At 44.1% G+C, this 24,550-nt stretch overlaps 2 protein-coding genes across 5 annotated transcripts in view; one reads left to right on the top strand and one right to left on the bottom strand.

Annotated features, from left to right (window-relative positions):
* Positions 1-266: 266 nt before the first annotated feature.
* CHRAC1 (chromatin accessibility complex subunit 1) lies at positions 267-3,253 on the bottom strand. Its single transcript, XM_084510070.1, has 3 exons — positions 3,080-3,253; positions 2,072-2,198; positions 267-1,217 (listed from the first exon to the last, which is right to left on the bottom strand). The coding sequence occupies exons 1-3, from the start codon at positions 3,218-3,220 to the stop codon at positions 1,072-1,074; spliced, it is 414 nt and encodes a 137-aa protein (XP_084366196.1). The 5' UTR covers positions 3,221-3,253; the 3' UTR covers positions 267-1,071.
* Positions 3,254-6,773: 3,520 nt separating this feature from the next.
* TRAPPC9 (trafficking protein particle complex subunit 9) overlaps positions 6,774-24,550 on the top strand; it is a 453,395-nt gene continuing 435,618 nt past the window's right edge. Inside the window, exons 1-6 of one of the 4 annotated variants that reach the window (XM_084509337.1) lie at positions 6,887-7,058; positions 7,231-7,329; positions 7,675-8,275; positions 19,663-19,808; positions 21,050-21,178; positions 23,680-23,706. In XM_084509337.1, coding sequence (XP_084365463.1) covers positions 7,692-8,275; positions 19,663-19,808; positions 21,050-21,178; positions 23,680-23,706 — 886 coding nt within the window. In that variant the 5' untranslated portion in view covers positions 6,887-7,058; positions 7,231-7,329; positions 7,675-7,691. Of the gene's footprint in view, positions 6,848-6,886; positions 7,059-7,230; positions 7,330-7,674; positions 8,276-19,662; positions 19,809-21,049; positions 21,179-23,679; positions 23,707-24,550 lie in introns of those variants that run through there. The other 3 variants (XM_084509338.1, XM_084509336.1, XM_084509339.1) reach the window with 3 other exon arrangements.

Raw genomic sequence — 24,550 nt, 5'->3', positions numbered from 1 at the left:
ATTGCCCTCTACCTAGTTCATGCTGTAGAACGACCATTCTGGTTTGTTCTAGGCTTTGATCTTTTAGAGTAAGAACATTTCTTTTGTGGCTCAGCAGCTTCTCTTCTGCCAGGCTCTGAGCTTAGCTGTCTAACCCCCAATTTTGCACTCTTTGTGCCCTTACTTTTCCTTTCTGGAAGGAAGGAGGGTGAGCACACAAGGCTTGCGTGTTACTCATACACACAACAGAAGCTGGAAAGGACCATAGAAAGTTTCTGCATCAACTGTCACTTTTCATAAAAAAAAAATGTTTATTTCAAAGTCGCATATAAAGTTGTACACAGGAAAGTTACCTTTATAGTGTAAAAAAAAGTAATACTCCAGCTCTCACTTAAATGGTGAATGGTTCACTCAACAACCCACCTTTACCAGGCCTCAAACAACACGCGTTTTGTCAGACACCACAGACACACTGCAGATGTGGAGAGCTGGGTACAGAGCAAGGTTCTCCATGTACATATTTACATCATTTTCTAACGTTATCTATCTATTTTGTTACCACCACAGCCACCGAACCACACCAGCTCTCAGAAGGGCTCTCATCCTCTCCCCGTTTCTGCACGGGGACACTCCCAGGGGCTGCGTTGCAGTTTTACACAACACTTTTCAGAGAAGGCCAGGACAGCAGACAGTAAGATACTGTGTAAAACACCTCCCCTCCCCTCATTTTCCCACTCTGAGGAGAAAGAAACCAGGGTAGAGCCCCCTCCTAGAGAGCTGAAACAGCTTTTGGACTGAAAGCTGCCCTGAAGGACTTGTAAATTTGGTAAGGATTGTCTGAAGAAGTCCCATTGCGAATCACCTCAGTGAGTGATGTCAGATTTACATGAGCACTGCTCTCCCCACCGAGTTTTCCGAGGGAAGAATTCCATTCTTCAGCAAGGACCAAAGTTCAATTTCTTTTCAACTTCTTAAAGCAAAAGCAAATGGCTCAGTATATAAATACATCCAGCTTCTGGAATCTCAGTCACAAAAATAACATCCTTTATACAACAGAGAACGGACCGGCTACGAAGTAGCTCTCCTCTAGCCTTAAGATCCAACATCTTCACCCACAGCTTCGTCTTCATCATCTTCCTCCTCATCCTCCTCTTCGCCTTCCCCCACTTCTCCGTCTCGCTTCTCTTTTTCGAGCATTTTTAGGTATTTGCTAGCTAGGATCTTCTTTGGCAGGATATCTGGAAGGCAGAATTGCTTCTGTTAGAGTCAGTTTGAAACCTCAGTTGGCTCATTCCTAATGTTGCATTCATACCATTACTGAAACACCCTAAAAAAGGCTTTTTTTGATTGTTTTACATTATTATTTAATAACCAGATTAATTAGTCTGACAGGTATAATAAAATCAGTCTATACAGCTGTACTAAAAGAAGGGAATTACCCACGTGCGGTACAACAAATGTTATTTGTTTGATGTACAATGGAGTGCTCAGTTACTCAGCCACCTCTGATGGATTCAGTAGGACAACGATCTTATGTCCTATAAAAACAGGTTGTCTCCATTCAGGACAATAAAAAGGGCCCTGAGAAAGCCCAGCCTAACAATGTCTCGTTCTCACTTCATATCCTATGCTGATAACTTTTCTGAGCCAATTGTTACAACAAAATTACCAGTTTGAAGCATGCACACGCGTGTATACCTTGTATATACAGATTAAAACAGGGAGAGGAAGCATACGATGAATCACTCTGAGAAACAGGACTCACCGATTTAAAGGTATAATTTGTGAGCCATGTAATTTGTACCCAAGACGTGCACTGATCTTGTTTTATAGGCTGAGCGCTTTCAAATGTATTTGTGGAAGGCTTATGGCAATATGCTGAGCACTAATTAGCCGTGTATAAATTGGAAACACCACAAAAATCTCTACTGCCAAAGAAGGGTTGTCAGTGACGCAGCTTTTGAGTTCCATTTTAACGTTATATAAAAGATTAACAACCAAGCAGGAGGGTTGTGCTCTCACTGAGTTGTTTTATGAGGGCAAGGCTTCATTTTTTCCAGTTTGATTGGATTTACTGTCACTCCATAGATACCTGCAAGGAACTGGAAGGTTTCACACTCTTCTGCAGTATGAGACAAGTCACTGTAAGTCAGAGCATTCTTCTCCTTGCCTCGGCCATGTTTATAGGAGTACGATGCCAAATATTGGACAAAAAGCTCCTAAAGAGTTAAAGCAAATAGTAAGAACTCAGGTACAGAGCTGGCAGCAGTTCTCTTTAATCCCCAAAGGTAAAACCACCACATTTAACTGTACACATACAGGGCACCCTGTGCAGAGACCCACTCATTTGAGAAGGGCTTGATACACTTCAGAAAGTCAGGATATGGACTCATAGAATCATTAAGGTTGGAAAAGAACTCTAAGATCATCTGGTCCAACCATCATTGTATCACCAATATCACCACTAAACCATGTCCCTAAGCACCAGGCCCAACCTCTCCTCAAACACCCCCAGGGACAGTGACTCCACCACCTCCCTGGGCAACCCATCCCAGTGCCTGACTGCTCTTGCTGAGCAGAAATGTCTCCTCATTTCCAACCTGAACCTCCCCTGGCACAACTTGAGGCCATTCCCTCGGGTCCTATCACTGGTTACCTGTGAGAAGAGGCCAACCCCCAGCTCCCCACACCTTCCTTTCAGGCAGAGAGCAATGAGGTCTGCCCTGAGCCTCCTCTTTAGACTGAACACCCCCAGTTCCTCACAGGACTTGTGCTCCAGGCCCTTCCCCATCTTTGTAGCCCTTCTCTGGCCACTTTCCAGGGCCTCGATGTCCTTCTTGTAGTGAGGGGCCCAAACTGATCCCAGCACTCGAGGTGCGGCCTCATCAGAGCAGAGCACAGGGGGGCAATCACCTCCCTGCTCCTGCTGCCTGCACTATGAGCTCCCCCAAAGCTAATTAGACCCTGCTGACCGGGCAGGAGGCAGCAGCAGCCCCCAGAGCCCCGGGGCTGACCCCGAGCGGCCCCTCAGCGCCTCGCCTCATGGAGGAGGAGGAGGAGCAGCGGGCCCGGGAGAGCACAGAGAGGGGGCAGCCGGTACCGTGGCCTTGGCGGTGAGGAAGAGCGCGTCCTGGTTGATGCTGGAGACCTCCGGGGAGCTCTTCATGATCACTCGGATGCGGGACAGGGGCAGCGACACCAGCCGGTGCTCCCCACCGCCGCCGCTCAACCTGGCCGCCATCTTATGCCCGCCCCGGCCGGCCCGCCGAAGAAATGGGCGGCCGCCGCCGCGCGGCCCGCTGGGAGTTGTAGTTTCCCGCGGGCAGCGGGGGAGCGGCGCGGCGCCGGCAGCGGGCGCCGGCGGGACTACAACTCCCGTGAGGCCGCGCTGCTCTGCCCGCCCGCTCGCCCGGCGGCGGGAGGACTACAAGTCCCGTGGTGCACCGCGGGCTGCCCGCGGCGCTGAGGAGATGGCGGCGCCTCTCTGAGGCGGCCCGGGGATGGCGGACACCCCCGCGGCTCCCTCAGTGATTTGGGCGGGTTGCTCCGGGCCTAAACTGGCCACAGCACGGGCAGGAGCAGCCCCAGAACTTCCCCTTTATCAACTTCCCGTTGTGGGCCGCAGTACAAGCGTGGGGAAGCTGTGTTTAATGGCAAATAGGCTCATCCTGTGTGTAACCCAATTACAGGCCGGTGGCTACAGAGTTATTAACTTAAACCGTAATTACAAGCCGCTAAACACCTCTTTAGCTGCTGGTGTACGGTGGTAGGGAATGCTGTCTGGTGATCCCAACACCTGTCAGAGCTACGTTGGGGTGCGGAGGGCACCCAGACTCCACTACCTCATTATGGGACAGTGGCTTAATTAATATTATTAACACGTTCCCCACATGCACAGCATTCACCCTTATTTTTCCTGAGTGACCCGAAAGTTCTGTTTCTGATGCCATTGGAGCCAGGAGTCCCCATGGAAAAGAGCTGCTGTGCTCCCACTGAGTGGCAGAGCACTTGGTTTCATTAACGGCTTTAATTAAGGGTTTCCAGTGTGCTTCACAATTGGTTTGCCTGATCACTTGTGGTGAGAAATCTGCAAAGACCACTAATTTGATCTCTACTTAGCATGAGAGGGATCCGTGGGAGCTTGTCCATAGCATGCAGTAACAGTTCACGTTACAGAAAGGGATGCACCTGCAAAGTATCACATGAAATGGAAAATACAGGGGATTTTTTAACTCAGTATTATGAGCTGATAGAGAATTTGGCAAATACACAAGGACAGGGCTTTCATACAGATGACACTGGATTATTAAAGGAAGGGAGCACCTTCAGCAGCTGCCAGCACCTCAGATGTGCTTCTTGGCACTGGTTCCAGCACTACTGTGTCTGGAGACAACTTTTACAGCTACTCAGTACTGACACTCAAAATCCCTTAGACTGCATAATTACTTTGAGGTTACAGCTTTGGTGAGGCTGCTCTGTAACTTATACCTGAAGTGAAGCATAATGTACAGGGATGCTATATGGGCATCCAGCAGGCTCGGTTCCTTTGATCCTTATCGTCTTGTGACATCTTGTGGAAACAGCTGACATTACTGTGACAGTGAATTTCTTACAAATACTAGTGGGCTGCCCACAGGCAGCAGCTTTTCAGGAACTGCTCCCACACGGCTCCGTCCCACGGGGTCCATCCCCCAGGAGCAAACTGCTCCAGCACGGGTGCCCCACGGGTGGGTGGCAGCTCCTCCCAGACCCCCTGCTCCTGCGTGGGCTCCTCTCCACGGGCTGCAGCTCCAGCCCGGGGCTTGCTCCTGAATGTAATCTGGAGAAAGTGTCTGTTCCCTAGATTACTAAGAGAAATTAGAGTACTGTTAGAGAAAGAGCAGGAGGTTGAGGCAATTCTAGCTGCACTGAAGATCTTCCATTTACTCTAGAGAGAATATGACAGACTGTAAATTGTTTGGCAGAGCCAAAACAAAACAAACCCACCAACCAACCAACCCAAAACCCAAAGGATAAATTTTCTTTATTAAAAAAAAAAAAAAAAAATCTATGCACATTTAAGAAGATAATAGAAGATAATAGACTAATGATAGATAATAGATTTATAATTATTTATGCTCTGTAATCACACACACACACACAAAAGATTATAGAAATTCACCATTATTGTATAAAGAACAGTGGATAAGTGCTGGACTGAGGATAGTGGATAAGTGCTGGATCTGCCTGTATCAGCAACCAAGGGAAGGAGCTGAAGTCAGTCTGACAAAGCAGAAATGCAAGATGTGGATAAGTAGCTGGCACAGACAATAATTGTAAGGTTATATTAAAAGAAAGAGGTGTTTAGCACAAGATGCATACTGTCACAGAGGAAAACAGCTTCTGTAGTAGTGCTCTCTAAACTTGAAGCACAAATATGAAATACAATACAAAACAATACAAAAGCTGCATTTACAAACAATGCAAACAGACAAGTTCTTGATGAAGCAGCAGTACTGTCTTGTACAAGGCAAAAGAAGTATTCTGAAGGGATTTGATGAAATGTTACACGGTAAGGAAAAGAAGGTTGTGTAGTTCAAGGTGTGAGATTGGTAAATTAAATGCTAATACACGAATGCAAGCAGAAAATAACTGGACTGACAATGGTCATAGGATATATACATATTCATATAAATATACAAAATAAAACTTCCAGACGAGGAGTATGGTTACCGAGTGTTTATTTCTCTCCCCATAGCTGTAGGTTACCAATGTGCAAACAAGTTTGTAATATGTGCCTTGTGTTTTCACGTGGCTCTGTAAATCTAATAAATGCCGTGCATTTTAAACAGAGGCATCCAGCTGACGGCTCCTTTTCTTTTTAGCGGAGACTTCTGACCTGTCAATGAGAAGTATGTTGCTTACCAGGTTATTAAAGTAATGATTATCCTACAATGGGTTAAGACCTATTCATTTATCTACTTTTATATTTAATAATTGTGTGTTGGAGGTAGGTTTGTGATCTGAATGACCTTTCCCAGACACTTTAATCTTTCCCCAGCAATACACCTGTAACAAGGTCTCCTTAATAGTGAGCTTTGAGGGAGCTCGCTCTTAATTGCCAGCTCAAAGCTGATATTCTATATTATCCCCAAAATGTTTGTGTAGGAACTAGTTTTAAAATTGTACATTTTAGGGAATTTGAAGACTTTCTAAACACAGAAGTAACACATTTTCTTCAGTCTACTTTTTGGGAAGGCTGCACCACTTCCATTAATTGTCTGTGAGATGGCAATGTTCTTTGTGCTGTCCTCCTGAAGAATTTCCCCATATCAACAGTGAATGCTTTATCAGATCACTTCAGTAATAGAAGGTCTCTTAATTGAGTATCATAATTAAGTTGATTATCAGGGTTCTGGATTACAGAAAATCCCTCAGGGTGCAGTCACACAGAGTGGACCTCAAATGGGAAGAGATATAAATTCAGAGGCTTGGCACCACCTGAGACATTTCAGTTTGGAGACCAATTTGGGAAGGGAAAGCCGGTATTTGGGGCCAGAGGTGCCAAGTGGCGGGGAACTCCCATCACCCTTGCCCATAGTGGAAAACAGACGATTCACTGGGTTCACTGGGACGGGTTGCCCAGGGAGGTGGTGGAGTCCCCATCCCTGGGGGTGTTCGAGGAAAGGTTGGACGTGGTGCTTGGGGTGACATTGGTGGTAGGGGGATCACCCTACAGGAGAGCCGGGGCTGAGGCGCCGGGGCTGAGGCGCCGCCACCTTCCCGCCCAGCGCTCGGCGCCTGCGCCGCCCTGCCCGGCCGGGGGCGGCCATTGCCGTCAGTTCCGTGCCGGCGGCAGGAGGCGGCGGGGGCGGCTCCCGGCCCGGCTGTGAGTGCCCCCCCCTCCTTCCCCCCCCTAAATCTCCTCAGCGCGGTGCCCCCTTCACAGAGCCGGCAGCTCCTCGGCTCCCCCCCCCGTCACGCTCTCAACCTCCAAAAAAAAACCAAAACAACACCACAAATCCTGTTTTCCGCCATCTGTTTTGCCTCAAAAGTCTTTGCTTTCTTTGCGGGGGGTCAGCCTGCTGCTTGGTTTTGGGGTGTGTGGGGGGTGCTCGGGGGTACAAAGGGGTTTGGGACCCCCCCACACCCCGCAGCTGGGGGTTTGGGGTTGTGAATGTTTCCGTGCTGAGGCAGAGCTGATGGTGTGGTGCCCCCTTCTTGTGAGAGCTTTGAGAAAATGCTGATTTTGCTTCCTTCACCCAAATTTAGGAGTTGGGAGCTGACTGTCCACAGCTCGGGCTGTGTGAGGGCAGTGCCAGGTTGGCTCATCCCCACCTGGGCCATCCCCACGCAGCTTCCACCTTCCAGGCAATTATTCCCTGTGTTTTTTTCCCCTTGGTGTGAGGCTGGAGACCGAGGCCAGGAGAAAGCCGTGTGGAGGTGGTGGTAGGTCAGGAAACATTTATTCAGCAGCCCTGAGCACGATGTTGGCTTGTGCACCACGTAGCTGCACCATGAACGGGACAGGAGAACACAGCCAGGTGGAAAAAAACCCACAAGTATTTATTTAAAGCACAAGGAATGAACAAGTATGTCTTTAAAGTCATGCACAGGGTGCAGAAGTGCTTAGGAGCAAAGTCCTGGTCTCATTTGGCAGCCGCGCGTGCTTCCGAATGTTAAAAGAAATAATGCACTTTTATTTTCTTCTCCTAGCCTGCAGTTGATGCAAAATGAGTGTTCCTGACTACATGCAGTGTGCCGAGGATCACCAGACTCTCCTGGTCGTGGTTCAGCCGGTCGGCATCGTACCCGAAGAGAGCTTTTTTAGGATCTACAAGCGAATTTCAGCCGTGAGTCAAGTGAACGTGCGCGACTCGCAGCGCGTGTTGTACATCCGATATAGGCACCATTATCCCCCCGAGAACAACGAATGGGGGGATTTTCAGACCCACCGGAAAGTTGTGGGCTTGATAACCATCACAGACTGCTCTTCTGCAAAGGACTGGCCTCAGACTTTCGAAAAATTCCATCTCCAAAAGGAGATGTACGGTTCCACGCTCTACGATTCCCGCTTGTTTGTCTTTGGCCTGCAAGGAGAGATTGCAGAGCAGCCCCGCACGGATGTGGCGTTTTATCCCAGTTATGATGAATGTGAAACCGTGGAGAAGAGAATAGAAGATTTTATTGAATCCCTCTTCATTGTGCTGGAGTCTAAGCGGCTTGACAGAGCCACTGATAAGTCCGGAGACAAGATCCCGCTGCTCTGTGTTCCCTTTGAGAAGAAGGATTTTGTAGGTCTGGACACAGACAGTAGGTAAGCAGCTATTTTTGGCAGCTTGCAGGTCTTGAAAAATCTATGCGGCAAGTGCTAGCCTCTAGAATAAGCCCATTAGAAAAAACAAAGCCTGCTTTTTTACCACAAAGGTCGTGCCCCTATCTTCATGTGTATTTCTGATGTAGTTTAAGAGAATTTAATTAGTAGTCGGACTGTATTTGATGCTGTGAGTTTATATATATATAAATAAATTTACTTTATGAGGCAAGTCAAGTAGCAGGAAGTATTCACAGGAGAGGTTTGGTGGATTTCACTGTAATGAGACTTTTTGCTTGAAAGATTCAAATGGCTTATAGACATACGGTGTTAATAAACAAATTCAATTAACATCAATTGAAGTAATTTGATGTTATGTTGAGGAGTAGTGCACTAATCCTGATTTTTTTTTCTAAGCTTCTGTTGTCTTTTTCATCCCACGAAGTAGTGACCTTTTATTCTGGTGTCTGGGTTCAGTGCCTTTCCTTGTCTTTTTAATTATTTGATGTTCTTGACCCATCTTGTTTTGCTACTGTTCCCTTTTGTTTTGTCAGTTGCTTTTTGTAATTTTTATTTTTTATTTTTCCTCCTCGCGTTGCATCTTCCCTTCCTAACCACGTGCACACTGAGCTTTCAGCATTGAGAGTTAAACATTTCTGGTGTTAGGAATTGGCAATTGTGGCCTTTTAGCTTTTAGACAGGTGCAAAGCCTGCTTGACTGTGCTGCTTGAACTCCAATGCACCATCCTTTGGTCCTGCAGAAGATAGGAGTGTGGAAGTCCTATCAAAACACATAGAGTGCATGAAAATAACATCTTTCATGTCCATCTCGTACAGCTAGGGATGCCAGTAGCGGTTCTTGCATGTGGAAGCTAAGAGGCATCCAGGCTAGGCTGCCAGGAGCTGTACAGGCACGTTTGTGAAGCTTTTTGATCATGTTCATCAGGTCTGCCTGGGTAATTAATCCCAGCCTTAGAATTTCTGTGTGAGAATGGGATAGACTAGAAGAAAGTGTTCAAAGTTTCTAAATAGTTCAAATTAAAAGTATTAAATTATCCCTGCTTGCTCTTTGCTGGTGTGCAGCTGAACTTGCTGTGTACTGAGTGTGCTGGTTAGCTCCTGCAGCACTCTGCTTTCGTGGGCAGGAGAATTTATTTTACTGTTATTTTTTTTTTTTTTTAAATGTTCTGTGGGCAGAAAACTATGAGTTTTAGCCCCAAAATCTTTGCCTTACTATCCAAATTAATTACGTTGATCGTGTCTTTTAAGTAGCACGATTCCATGTGGTACTTTGGAAATCAATTCCTTGTTCACAGCCATTATTTCTTAGGAGCAGGGGGTGTGCGAAGCCAGTGGCCAAATTATTTCTGTGAGATACTCTGACTAGGTGGGGAGCTCAGTAACAGGCAGGATGTTTACTCCTACCTGCCCAAGAGCTTACTTTATGCTGTTGAGCTGAAAAGTTGCTGCAGATCTAGTGTTGTACCTGAATTCTATACTTTTAAGTGCTTGCTGTGCTTTGCTGTTCAGAGAAAAGGTGATAAATATTCTAATTTTTCCTTCTTTGGTTCGTCAGTAAGAGCATTTTTCAGCTTTTCTTTTGCTGTGGAGTTTATTTATATATAAATAGGGCAAGCAAGCTGAATAAAGAGATCCTTCCAATCAGTTTTTTAGTGTTTTGTGAGACCGAAGAGATCAAAAATCCCAGGACTTTTTAAAAAGTTTTTGAGTTTTTAGACAGAAAGGAGAAATCTAATCCCAAGTAAAGATCAGTGCGTGGTGTGCATGAGCTGCTCTGCACTGGCACCTTTCATGTAGCAGGACAAATCTCAGCTTCTGCGTTCCTAACAGAAATTGAGGACCAAGGAGAGTTTTTGAACTAAGACCAGTTTATTAAAGTAACCTGCACTTTCAAGTGTAGCTGAAATGTGAAATGCTGGCATATTTCATTTTATTTCTTGGGTTGCAATAAAGTGCTTTTAAGTGAAACAGCTTTTGTGAGAACAGGTGAAAATTGTTAGAGGTTTAGAGATAAAGATTGTCCCTCTGTTTTCAACCTCTCCCCCTTCTTACTCTATTTATCCTGACCTAACCAGTTGGTGTGTAACTGGTTAAAAACAACACCACCACAAATATTCTTTATTAAACTGATGGAAGCTAGCTTATAACACAGAGAACACGTTTTGCTGCTGTAGCTGAAGATGCCTGCTTAGAGTTTTCCTGCAACATCTAAATTTAAAGGTAAATTTCCCAGTGTGTAGCGAAGGTCTCGTTAGAGTTAAGAGTGCAGCTGTAACACCCAGCTAACGAATGGGGCTGGTGTATGGAGGGAAAATACATTAAGAAGTTAAAAGGGACATATTAATTAAGATTGCATGGTTTGAAAACAAATTAAAACGACTGAAGCTTTTTAGTCTCTTAAAGTAGACTCTCCTCCAGCAATTTAGTGTGAAATATTAAGGTTAATACTAACGAGTGGGACTAGATAGATAGGATTGATGCTCTCTGTTGCTTAGTTAGGTGACTAGCATTAATGTCAGTATCTAATTTACATAATAAATGCAACATTGTCAGCTTGTTTTAAGAAGCAGAGTTCATAAGTTAAGAACCTGGGTTATTATGCTGAACTTCAAATAAGAGAATTCTCCGAAAAAGGGGAGCTGGCCTTTGTCTTCTGCAGGGTGCACGAGACAACGTGCCTGGGCTTTGTACTGTGACTATGACACCCAGAAAAAATCAGTGTGGCTTGTGTAGGATCTGTTTTTTGGTTGGGATTAGGTCCTAAGAAGTCTTGAAGAAAGTTTGTCCTGTTACCTAAAAGCTGCAGGAGCGGGAGGCTGAAATAGGTTTAATTCCTGGAGCAGCCAGCCAGCAGGTCATCTTGGCAAAGCTGTTGATTTTTTGTTTGTGTTTCTTTATCTGTAAATTAGATGAAGTATTTGTGGTCTTGGAGCTACTAAGGATAAGTGTAAAAGTTTCTGAAATCAGATGTACCTGGTAGTTGTTTGTAAAGGTCGGGAGATCGATCAAAGAGAATGGAACTGCAATTTCTTGTGGGGATACCAAAGTCCTACAAGCTTCAGGCTGGGAAACACTCCTCAGAAACACCAGAAAACATCTCTTTAATTTTCCTATTATATTTCTGTTTTCAGCTAACAAATGAAACATGCTCATTTTAATGTATTTTATATCAGTTTGTGTCTTAGGACCTTTTTTATTTCCTACTGGTAAGGCTTTCACGTAACAGTACTGAGTGGGGAGGAAGCAGGGGTTTACAGATGTGCATTTCGCTGTACTGTAGCGGATGGGATTTGTTCACTGATTTGCCAACCTCTGTGATATCTCAGGATGTGTATGTGGCTGTTAATTTTCTTTCTGTTCTCTGTCTTTCTAATTTTTGTTCTGTTCCTTTCTTTTTTTTTTCCCTCCTTCTCTCATACTGCCCTGTGAGTTTGTTATTGGGTCTAAAAAGGTAGGCTGTGATTGCGTCTGTTTAAAAGTAGTTAGCTTTCCTCCATGAACCGCCTTTCCACTCTGCATTCATTGCATAGTTTAGCGTTGCTTTTTTCTATTTGTTTTTTTTTTCAGTACACACAAAAATAATTGCTGCCTGGAGCCTCACTACCGTGCTTGACACTTTTGGGCACACTTGGCAATTATCTTTTGGTAGCGATGCTGAGTTTTTTTGTAGGGCACACATGATTTGCTTAGGCGGCTGCTGGCCTCTGGAACTTGCTTTCTTTTTTAAGCTCCAAAGCCATGAAGCTGTTGCTGCCCGTGTTTCGTTTCCAGATTGAAAAGTCCTGGCAGATGATGAAATGCTGTAGCTGTCCTTTAAGTCCAGACACTGGTATGATCGGTGAAGTCTCTAGTTTTGCATGCTAAGCGGGGTCGGATGGAACTTTTCGTTGAAGCATTCTGCATGAATTTTGCCAATTCATTTTGCATGTTTCTCGTTCTTAAATTCAGCCGTTTACGAAATGTGGAGGATTCAGAAAGTCCTTCAAACTTGTTGCTGGATGGTTTGTAGTGAAAATAAATTATGTTTTAAAGTATATTACTCTGCCTTTTGCATAAAATGATGCTGGTAGCCTAGAAAGGAGTTGAGGATGTTGTATCCTATATAGCAAATGAAGTAGAAAGGGACATGAGTAGGGCTTTCTGGGACCCGGAACTGGTTCACTGCCTCCAGCTTGAAGCAGCAGTCACGGTTACTGGTGCTGATGGTGGGCAGTATTATTCTGAAGAGCACATAAAGAGCCTGTTAGGTAACAGCGTAGCACAACCAAGCAACTTCAGAGAAGAAGAATTTAAATTTTGTAGTATTTTTTTGTATTAATTCGATTTTGTGTTGAGGAGAGGATCTTCGGGAGATGGGTTGGCTGCCTGCATGCTGCAGAATCCCACATACAGCTCTACACGATGTGGTGTTACCTTCTCTGAGGGTATTTCTGAGTGCATGACGCGCTCCAGAAGAGCTTTTGGGGTGTTTGGGTGAGCCATAGGTGTGTCTGGGGTGAGATTTCATGTCCTAAATTCTCCTTTAGAGGAAGAAAAGAGAAACGGCTCTTAGCAGCAGGGTGCAACAAGGACCTGACCTTGCAAAAATTGTTGTCCTGTTGTAGAAAAAGTACCAATTCTTGCGTGTCAACTTCCTGCCACCGAGTAGGGTCAATGGTGGAGAGCCAAAATAATTAACCAAAGCTCTGATCAAAATTAAATTGGAGAGAAAATATCCATAAGCTTTCAGCTTTGTGGCCTGATTCTGCAGGTGAAGCTGTGAAGCAAAGCCAGCTAAACATTAAAATGAATAATCTGAATGTTATGCTGGGATAAATATGCATCTATAGTTTTTTTTTTTTTTTTTTTTTTTTTTTTTTTTTTTCAATTAAATTTGCGATCCAATACGGTTTGAAGAAATTATCAATCAGTCTCATCATGCTTTTAATGACTCGATGTTGTAGACCTGGAATTTCTAACCAAGCTTCCCAAATACCAACGGAGCTGAGTTTTACTCTCTGTGGAGAGTGGGTTTAGTTTCAATGAAATCTTTGCCTTCTATCTTTTTTGGATGCCCTAAATTAAAAAAAATGGTCAGAAATCCTCGTGTTTGATTGTGAGAGCTAAATGTAGTTGAATGAATTTGAATTTTTAATAAATAGTAGTATATTTCTTCATCATTGGGAATAAATTATCTTTTTTTTTTGGTTTAGAAACAGGAAATCTTCCTAAAAGGGGAATGTTTTGAATGAGCAATGCTCGCTGACACCCAAGTTTTACTGTAATGAATAGATGTGTTCACGTTTTGAATATATTGGAGTATATAAATACATGTGTATGTATAATATGTATAAAATCTCAGCAAAATTAGGGATTGGTTAGGAAGAGCTGTTGGTGAAGCAGTGCTGTTGAAATAATTTGGGTATTAGGCTCTGATTGAGGAGTCTGGAAATATCCCTTTTGCTGTCTGACTCCTATTTATGAAGTTAATAGTAGACAAGCTAGAAAATTTGGAAAAAAACAATACACCTTAAAACCTACAGTTTTGAGAGAACAGGGAGTGTAGTTTGTCCATAAAAACACAGAATATTTGAAAATACAGGGGGAGGAAATCAGAAGTGTTAGCATCTTGGAAAGGAAATGTAGCTCTAGAAGGAAACTGTTTCTTAATTCCACTACTTGTTTTGTGTTAAAACTTAAAAGTGATGTAACACTTCACTTTTTTTGATGTAACCAGTAAAACCTGACACTAATCAGGGTTGTATAGCAGAGTGTAAATTGTTTACAAGGTTACAAAGCACATTTTTGGCCACCTTGTTTTTCTATCACCTAAAGCTCAGGCTGACATCTTGCTAAGGTTAGAAAAAGTAAAAGATAAATACTTCAATTCGTTGATGTATTTGAAAGATAAAGAGCAGCTGTTGTATTTAGTTTCATCTAATGTCACCTCCACATCAGTTGTGAACATGATGTGATAGATGAGAAAAGTGGGACCGTACATTTATATTGAGTTAATTTGGAGCATTTTAGTTGGAGAGGAGCAATAAAAGACAGACTTCTTGCCTCCTTTTAAAATTTCTATGTTTTCTTCTAAACAATGACACTGGTTCTGACTGTTTTTCTGTTTAATTTTTATATGGACAGTGCATGTGTCCGAATATCTTCTCTTTTTAGATTGGTGTCCTCCATCCATCCATCCAAATCAGTTACTCTCTCTTTGTCCTCTTGATGAACGTCTTTTCTTTTTGAACCAGCTACAAGGAGTAAGACATTGCTTGATGGCTGAACGCAGGATCTACCCTTAGCACTTGATGGCTGTCTTTGATGTTAAATCACAAAACACACCCAAACCCTCAAAACAAAACCCCAGTAATCACAGAATCACAGAATTTTCTAGGTTGGAAGAGACCTCAAGGTCATCGAGTCCAACCTCCAACCTAACGCTAACAGCCCTCCACTAAACCATATCCCTAAGCTCTACATCTAAGCGTCTTTTGAAGACTTCCAGGGATGGTGACTCCACCACTTCCCTGGGCAGCCTGTTCCAATGCCTCACAACCCTTTCTGTAAAGAAGTTCTTCCTAACATCTAACCTAAAACTCCCCTGGCTCAACTTAAGCCCATTCCCCCTCGTCCTGTCACCAGGCACGTGGGAGAACAGGCCAACCCCCACCTCTCTACAGCCTCCTTTAAGGTATCTGTAAAGAGCAATAAGGTCGCCCCTGAGCCTCCTCTTCTCCAGGCTGAACAAGCCCAGCTCCCTCAGCCGCTCCTCGTAGGACTTGTTCTCCAGGCCCCTCACCAGCTTCGTCGCCCTTCTCTGCACCCGCTCAAGCACCTCCATGTCCTTCTTGTAGCGAGGGGCCCAAAACTGAACACAGTACTCGAGGTGCGGCCTCACCAGAGCTGAGTACAGGGGGACGATCACCTCCCTAGCCCTGCTGGTCACGCTGTTCCTAATACAAGCCAGGATGCCGTTGGCCTTTTTGGCCACCTGAGCACACTGCTGGCTCATATTCAGCCGACTGTCCACCATCACTCCCAGGTCCTTCTCTGCCTGGCAGCTTTCCAACCATTCCTCTCCCAGCCTGTAGCTCTGCTTGGGGTTATTGCGCCCCAGGTGCAGGACCCGGCACTTGGCCTTGTTAAACTTCATGCAGTTGACCTCAGCCCATCGGTCCAGCCTATCCAGATCCTCCTGCAGAGCTTTCCTACCCTCAAGCAGATCGACACACGCACCTAACTTGGTGTCATCTGCGAACTTACTGAGGGTGCACTCGATGCCCTCGTCCAGATCATCGATGAAGATATTAAAGAGGACCGGCCCCAGCACCGAGCCCTGGGGGACGCCACTAGTGACTGGCCTCCAACTGGACTTGGCTCCATTCACCACGACTCTTTGGGCCCGGCTATCCAGCCAGTTTCTAACCCAACGAAGCGTGCGCCAGTCCAAGCCAAGAGCAGCCAGTTTCTTGAGGAGAATGCTGTGGGAGACGGTGTCAAAAGCCTTGCTGAAGTCAAGGTAGACCACATCCACAGCCTTTCCCTCATCCACCCAGCGCGTCACTCTGTCATAGAAGGAGATCAGGTTCGTCAGGCATGACCTGCCTTTCATAAAGCCATGCTGACTGGGCCTGATCGCCTGCTTCCCCTTCAAGTGCTGCATGATGACTCTCAGGAGGATCTGCTCCATGAGCTTTCCTGGCACTGAGGTCAAACTGACAGGCCTGTAGTTTCCTGGGTCTGCCCTCCGGCCCTTCTTGTAGATGGGCGTCACGTTTGCTAGCCGCCAGTCGATTGGGACCTCCCCCGATAGCCAGGACTGTTGATAAATGATGGACAGCGGCTTGGCCAGCTCCTCTGCCAGTTCCCTCAGTACCCTTGGGTGGATCCCATCCGGCCCCATCGACTTGTGCACATCTAAGTGCCGTAGCAGGTCACCAACCAGTTCTTCATGGATAATGAGGGCCACATCCTGCTCCCCATCCCCTTCCACCAGCTCAGGGTACTGGGTATCCAGAGAACATCCGGTATTGCCGCTAAAGACTGAGGCAAAGAAGGCATTGAGCACCTCCGCCTTTTCCTCATCTCTTGTAACTAAGTTTCCCCCCGCATCCAGTAAAGGATGGAGATTCTCCTTAGTCCTCCTTTTTGTGTTGATGTATTTATAGAAACGTTTTTTGTTATCTTTAACGGCAGTAGCCAGATTGAGCTCCAGATGAGCTTTGGCCTTCCTAATTTTGTCCCTGCACAGCCTCGCTACTTCTTTAAAGTCCTCCTTAGTGGCCTGCCCACTTTTCCAAAGCTTATAAACCCTCTTTTTCCTCCTAAGATCAAGCCACAATTCTCTGTTGAGCCAGGCCGGTCTTCTTCCCCGCCAGCTCGTCTTTGGGCACGTGGGAACAGACCGTTCCTGCGCCATTAAGACTTCCCTCTTGAAGAGCGCCCAGCCTTCCTGGACCCCTCTGCCCTTCAGAACCGCCTCCCAAGGGACTCCACCAACCAGTGTCCTGAGCAGCTCAAAGTCAGCCCTCCGAAAGTCCAATACAGCGGTTTTACTGGTCCCCTTCCTGGCCTCGCCAAGAATAGTGAACTCCACCATTGCGTGGTCACTCTGCCCTAGACAGCTCCCGACGATCACGTCCTCCACCAGTCCTTCTCTGTTTGTGAAGAGAAGGTCTAGCGGGGCACCTCCCCTGGTAGGCTCACTAACCAGCTGCGTCAGGAAGCTATCTTCCACGCTCTCCAGAAACCTCCTAGACTGCTTTCTCAGGGCTGTGTTGTGCTTCCAGGATATGTCAGGGAAGTTGAAGTCCCCCACGAGTACAAGAGCTGATGATTTTGCAACCTCTGTCAGCTGCCTGTAGAATTCCTCATCCGTCTCCTCATCCTGGTTCGGCGGTCTATAGCAGACCCCGACCAGGACACTAGCCTTGTTGTCCCTGCCAATCCTAACCCAAAGGGACTCGACCTTGTCATTCCCAACCTCGAGTTCTACAGCCTCGAAAGACTCTCTAATATAGAGAGCCACACCACCACCCCTTCTATGCTGCCTGTCCCTTCTATAGAGCTTATAGCCAGGCATTGCAGCACTCCAGTCATGAGACTGGTCCCACCACGTCTCCGTGATGGCAACCAAGTCGTAGCCTGCCTGCCGCACGATGGCTTCCAGCTCCTCCTGTTTGTTACCCATGCTGCGTGCATTGGTGTAGATGCACTTCAGCTGGGCCATTGCCTTATCCTCCGGCCTTGCCATTGTTCCCCCTGGCACAGCCCCAACAATCCTAGCCTCAGCCCCATCCCCCTTCCTACCTAGTTTAAAGCCCTCTCAATGAGCCCTGCCAGTTCCTGGCCCAGGATCCTTTTTCCCCTAAAAGATAGGGACCCGTCTGCGGCCATCAGGCCAGGTGCTGAGTAAAGTGCCCCATGATCAAAAAACCCAAGATTTCTGCGTTGGCACCAGCCCCGGAGCCACGTGTTTAACAGGTGGGCTTTCCGTGTCCTCTCTGAACCCCTCCCTGCCACCATAGGGATGGACGAAAACACCACCTGCACTCCCGCTCCATCCACTAACCGACCCAGTCCCCTAAAGTCCCTTTTGATAGCCTTGAGGCTTCTCTCTTCGATGTTATCACTGCCCGCCTGGACTATCAAAAGGGGGTAATAGTCAGAGGGGCGTACCAGGTTAGGAAGCTTCCTGGCAACGTCCCTGACCCTGGCCCCAGGGAGACAGCAGACTTCCCTATGTGTGATTGTTCTTATTGTACCCATTTCTTCTAGCCTTTTTGCCTTAAAATCTGAAGGATAGAAATTAATATGCCTCTGAGCCCTTTCCTTAAGCTTCATATATTCTTCCTTTTACTTTTTTCACGCGTCAGGCTTCATAAAAACAGCAGTCTGTTGAAATTGCAGTGAGAGATTATCTTAGTCAGTCAGTAATTCAGCTCTGGGAAGCTCTGTGTGGCAGGGAAGCACCACCTCGAGCCCCATTTCATCGCCTGGTCGTGATGTTTCCTCGTATTTCAAGTGTGCTTTAGGGTAGGAGAGAGAATGGATGTTACCTGTTTGGTTTTTGCTTCAAGTCGCTAGATAGGTTCACATACGCTAGGAAATTTTGTAAAAAAAGATATTCTGCTGGGCGTTTTTTAAATGAGAAAAGCCTAATTGCAACTATTACAAGCTAAAAACCTCAAGCTATGACAGGCAGTCTGAGGTGGTCGTGTAGTTTTGGAAACCCTTGTTGTCCAGATTCTTTGGCAATCCTTCACGTATATAGAGAAGAAGTGACATCTACAAGAATTATTTTAATTAAAGCTTCAGTCTCAGATAACTTCATTTTATTTTAGTCTAAACAACAAAAAAAAATCTTGGTGTGAAGTTTGGAACATCAAATATACCGTGTGTATGTAGGTATTTATATCTCCACGTACTTGGAAGGCATTGTTAGAAGGATACACAGTTGCAGTAACGTAGATAAAATAATAAATTGCCTAAGCTGAGGTTTGGTTCTTTAAGAAAATAAGGTGAGGTTGAGCAAGGCTCTTCTGGCTAGGGAATACTTCTGCAGAAGGGGAGATCTGAAGCACTGCTGATGAACTTGAGAGTAGTGTTGGCCTGAGCCACGACTGATCTCTCCTGTCTTAAGAAGGAAGAAGGTGCTTTGGAAGTATTGTGTCTTACATTGCAGCTGTTACCTTGCTTTAGATGCAACTTAAAATAAACATAAATAAAGAAAAAAGTAAGGTTAGTGTCTTTATCATGCTGATTGATGTCCCGATTCCTTTCTAGTTCCACCTTGGCCATTGGTTTCATTTGGGAAAGGAAAGGAAAGAAACTGTATTGCTGGTGCTGTCTCAGCTTTTATTCAAATAACTAAAAAAGGAGTAGCAAGAGAAACCCAGTCAGTGCTTGCCTGAAGTGACAGTGGTTTTGTTGGGTCTGTAAGTGTGGAGTAGGGTAAAAATATAAAGGAGACAAAGGCATCATCAATTCTTTCACTCATCGTTGCTTTGAAAGAAAAATATTCTGTTCTTGTGACATAACATTTCTAAACAGGTCGTATTTCTTTACAAGCGTAAGCAATTCTTTACTTTTTACAAATGTGTTTTGCATTTTATTTCTTTTGTGGCACACTGAAGGGCAGTCTTTTAGCTTTATCTGACTCCATAAATTCTGTCTAGCCCAAGTTTGCATTGTTTTTTCCAACGTCTTCTCAAAACGTTGGTTCTTTTACATCTGCATACTATGCTGCTTAGAATTCATACTGAATATTTGGTCAGAGAAACAGAATAAATAAACGTTGATCTGCTGTTAAGGAGGAAAGAACATTGTCTTTACCTCAAATGGGTGTTTCTTGGAAATAACTGCAAATTGCACTTTTTATTTTGCAGACACTACAAGAAGCGTTGCCAAGGCCGGATGCGGAAGCACGTTGGGGACCTGTGTTTACAAGCTGGGATGTTGCAGGATTCCTTGGTGCACTACCACATGGCGGTGGAGCTGCTGCGGTCTGTAAATGATTTTCTGTGGCTCGGAGGTAGGATTAATTGATGATAGTGAATCAAATAGTTAGCTGCTAAAATCCAGAAAATGAAAGTACCTTCTATAACTTTCCTTCTGTGTTATGAAAAGTAGGAGCAGCTTTGGTGGCCAAAATCTGAATTTCAAGAGTGACTAAGAATGAAGTCAAAAAATTAGTAAGAAATGAGAAAGAAAGGTGTTTCAGAAAACCTGCAATGCAAAATGTAATTTTGTAGTAAAGCTTTTTAAAAATATTTTTAAGAAAAGTGCTACTTTTTAATACTTTTTTTTTTAATATTTATTTTTTCAGTGGATAGTACAGATGATTTTGAAGTCTTTCCTGCAGGTATTACTGTCGACTATTAGCCAAAGATTTTTGCCTTTACATCTACCAAAGCCACAAGTGTTTAACTTCCACTGGCATATCTTCCTTCTGCTTTGAACTTTCCCATTCTACTTGGAAATCCTTTTAGCTTTCTGTGTGCTTTGTGAATTACATATGAAAACTTTAACACCTTCTTCTTCTTTCCTCCTTCTCTTGCAGAAGGTTAGATGGCTCAGGATTCTTAAAGCACAAGAAAACTTCTCTACTTGTGCAGGGCATGAGGATATTTTAAGGCCCAGCTGTCGCATTATAAAATTATACTCCTAGAAATTACAATAATTGAGGTTGGGAGTGACCTCTGGAGGTCCCCTGCTCTGACCTGCTCAAAGCAGCCTGGAAGTCCAGTCCATTTTTTTATGTCCTTACTGCCCACCTCTCCACTTTGTATCTCATCAGTTTGGCTATAAAGATGCTACTGGGAGACTTGTCCAAGATATACCACATGCACCGCTTTCCTTTGTCTTTTGTTTCCTTTGTGATTTCTACTCAATAAATCGATGTTTCCTGTTCCCAGTCACCTCCCCGATCTTCGTGTGCTTGGAAATGGCTTCCAGGATTTTTAATAGCCTTGTCAGAGAGCTGAGATTGCCCTGCTTGTAGACCCCTGGTAGCTTCTTCTTGAAGATGGGTGTGATGTTTCCTTTTGTCTGTCATTAGAAACCTCCCCCTGCTCAAGGTGGTAGAGGGCAGATCCTCAGGTGCATCACATAAAAAGGACACAGAGTATCTCAGCCTTTTCCATGGCCTTTTTCACTCCTTTCCAATTAAAACATACTTTGTATTCATGTCAATTAACTCAGCTGCATGATAATTCACTTCTTGAAAGTGTCTCTACTAATTTGCTTTTTTTTTTCTTTCCCTTTTATCTCTAGCTGCCCTCGAGGGGTTATGTTCAGCATCAGTCATCTACCATTACCCTGGTGGCACTGGAGGTAAAGTTGGATCTCGTAGGGCACAAGGAGGTTCTCTTTCTGCTGAGGCAGGCAACAGGCACAGACCAGGTAAGCACGGGATTTGGCTTTTATTCTGGGCTCTGAGCCTCAGGGCTCTGCTCCAGTTGTTGGTGCTTAGATATCCACACGCAAATACACACTCCCCCCTTATTCCTCTAGTTTTCCATGCTTCTTCCTCCTCAAATTGCTCTGTCCCTCCTTCTCCCTGCCTTTGGTCCATCCCCTGTATCTCCCATGAGAAGTCTTGCACAGTCCCAAGGTATTTTTTTTCCTTTTGTCCTATAATCCACGCCCTGGTAGGCAGTAACATCCCTTTGCCTGTTCAGGTGATGTGGAGAGCAGCTCAGGAAACCCAGCGAGATGAGATAACACCCCTGGACAGCTCTGCTGACTCCAGGTTATTGGGGTTCAGCTGTCACAGTTTCTCTGTGCTCTTTTGTGACTGTGGAGTTGAACCTTTAATTGCATAACGAACACTTCACAAATGGTGCTCAGGCTCCTGAAAGCTTCTGGGACCTTCCAGGAGAGGCTGGAAAAAAAAAGCTGTACACAGCTGTACAGTACAGTTTGTATGTGTGTATTTACGGGCTTCCACAGTGCTGAAACAAACAGAAATTAGGTTTACGTGCTGGTTTAAATATTTCTGTGTGCAGTGAGATCAAAATCAAGTCCTTCCTTAAATAAATAATAATAACAAACCAAACTCCACCCATTTTTATTCATCTGTAAATCACAATGTAGTAAACATTTGCTTTGTATTACCTTTAATACATACTGTGTGTGTTGACACCAGATGATCTAGATAATAAAATTACCTTATTTAAGGAGAAAACACTAGCTTTGCAGGAAATATTTAGTGGTTAAAATCTGTCTGTTTGGTCCCAAGACTTTTAAGTTTATTTTTATTGCCTGCTAGGGTAAAATTTCCTGCAGTTATTAATCTTTCTCCACTTTTTAACAAATATTTAACATTATATACTGCAGTCTGTTACTGAAGTAGGTAACAAATAAGTCACAGCTATGAGAATGATTCAGTAAAATACTTTTGGGTGCATTACTGCTGCTTTTGTGCAAGATGTTTTATAGCTCATAGTCCTTCTGTCACTTCACATAACCAGATTTTTCAAAGGGCTATGAACCAAACATTAGCGTCAAGAAAAACTTATTACAGACTTTCTGTTATCCCTTGCAGATGAAAGTGTTACCTCGTGGCCCACTAGATATTGTTCTCTAACACCAGTTATGATCTTTTAACGTTTTTGAGATCTGAAATGCTAACCTCTGTCTAGCCAAACAGCTGTTGCTGTGATGCGTTTTTTCCTCTACGGTTCTCCGAAAGTTTCTTTTCACTACCTTTTATTTGACCCCTCAGTGCCTTTCATTTCAAATCTCTGCAAGGCACCCCCTGGCTTATAATCTACTATATTTTAATTCATTTTTGGGGACAATAATTAATATGGAGAACTACTTCCAGTGTACCTCAGTCCAGATGCAGAAGGGCTTCCCAAATTCTAGACAAATCAAGAAATGGCATATGTGGAATTGGGCATTGAACTTGTGCCGAGTTTTGAGGGATGTAGATCCGAGAGGTACCTGGATTGCTTCCCGATGTGCCTGCCTGGAATTGCTCTCTTCTTGTGCCTGTAGCTCAGCCTGGCCACAGCAGGGTTCCTTGGTACCATCTTCGTGCTCAGACCTGGTTGAGAGAAGCATCTTTGTCTTGAATCTTGTGGGATTTCCACCATTCTGAGAGTTGAATGCCAAATTTTGGCTGGAGCACCTGGAGTGTAAAAGTCAATTTTACACTGGGAGTAGATTTTTACACCTAGAATGTAAAAGCAGATTTTGAATCTCTATTTCACCCTGAGACTGAGCAAACGAATTGAAGGGAGATCCTTCCTCTCATGAAGCGTTGTTTTGAACTGCTTAACCCTCCGTCTTAATTTTACTGCTGTGCTTAATCAGCAAGGTGTTATCTATCTGATAATCCTCCTTCCGTGCAGCCGTCTTGTCTGATGTTTTATGAGAACAGCCTGGCTCGGTGGCTTTTCTGCCTTTACTCAGTTATTCAGAAAATGTGATGGAGTGAAATTAATGGCAATCAAAAAGGGATATGTTGGGTACAGTTCTTTGAAAATGTTATCACAGAGTATTTTGTGAACTAAAGGAGCTCAGACGGAGAGGTTTAAGCACTGCAGGACCTGAAATTAAAATACCAGAGGATTGTGACAGGAACTTGCCAACTAAAACAAGAATGGAGAAAAAGCATTTGCCTTTAAATTGTACAGTGAAATTTCTTAAATTCTTTACGTGCTTCAGAATTAATTGCAAATTTACAGGAATTTTCACCTTGTTTTTTTACAAAATGATATTTAACGTATTGTGACTACTTGAAGTGTAATTGGTAGTCCTTCAAAACAGGAACGATGATTCTGATACACTTTGTAATTTGGTTCAAGCCTGATGATCATTATAAAACATTGTAAGAGCTTATTCTGTTGGCTTTCTTGAAGGCTGAAAAAAAAATCAATTTTTGTTCCTCCTTTTAGGGGCACAAGAAGTTCTCATTGATCCAGGTACATTATTTTCATGCATGTTTCCGAAGTATTTTCCTTTTATTACTTGCATTTGTTTTGTATTTGTATAAGTAGTGGCTGCCACTTGCCAAAACCAGTCCTGATCCTCCTGCTTCAGGTTTTGGCTCAAAATCTTGAGGAAGCAAAGAGACTGTGAAGGGTAACCAGTACAAAATAAAAGGTGTAATTCTATGATTGTGTCCCTGGAAAGTCTGATCAAGAGTGTTCCTTCCCATGAGTAGCAAGGTTTTTAAAATTTTTTAATGGCCTGAATGGTTACATTTAGCCTTACACTGTTGTGGTACTCCTTCAATCATCACAAACAAAGATTTTGCAGTTAGCTTCCATAAAACACCCTAAAGCTTTAATTGCAGGTGTTTGTGGTCTGATTCTTTTAAGGTTGACAGACATAGAAAAAAGTTCTTTAGCGTTTGAGGATATAAATAACATATCTGAATATACAGAGTGAGTAGAAAGTATCTTTCACAATTTTTAACTGTCCATTAAAAGTTAGGTCCAGCTCTGAACCATGAAGATTCCTTTGCCGTCCTAGTAAAGAAGCCTCTTGGAGAAATAAATTACTGTCTAAATTTAGGCGTGTAATCGTACAGATTAAATAACACGTAAGGAGATACAGCGCCTTTCTAAACCTTTGATGGATGTTTTCAATTTTATTGTTAACTCTGCAATAAAATTGAATTCTAGAAATAAAATTTCCAGGTGCTTATTAATACCCCAGATTTCCTTGGCTTCTATTTTAGATTCTTATCCCTTGTAGACATGAAGATTCTCTCTCTCTTTCCTTTCTTATATAAGAAAAGCAATTTTGTACTATTTTACTTGA

The sequence above is a fragment of the Aythya ferina genome (genome assembly GCF_964211825.1).
Source record: "Aythya ferina genome assembly, chromosome: 2".
Taxonomy (NCBI): domain Eukaryota; kingdom Metazoa; phylum Chordata; class Aves; order Anseriformes; family Anatidae; genus Aythya; species Aythya ferina.
The sequence above is the reverse complement of the archived record's forward strand: the minus strand, read 5'-3'. Positions and strand labels throughout refer to the sequence as shown.

Bases quoted from the DNA above. Each gene is read 5' to 3' on its own strand.
- CHRAC1 (XM_084510070.1), bottom strand. From the start codon at position 3,220: ATGGCGGCCAGGTTGAGCGGCGGCGGTGGGGAGCACCGGCTGGTGTCG. The intron at 2,199-3,079 runs GTACCGGCTGCC...TTAACTCTTTAG, and splicing joins TCCTCACCGCCAAGGCCACG to GAGCTTTTTGTCCAATATTT. The intron at 1,218-2,071 runs GTATCTATGGAG...TCTGCCTTCCAG, and splicing joins AACCTTCCAGTTCCTTGCAG to ATATCCTGCCAAAGAAGATC.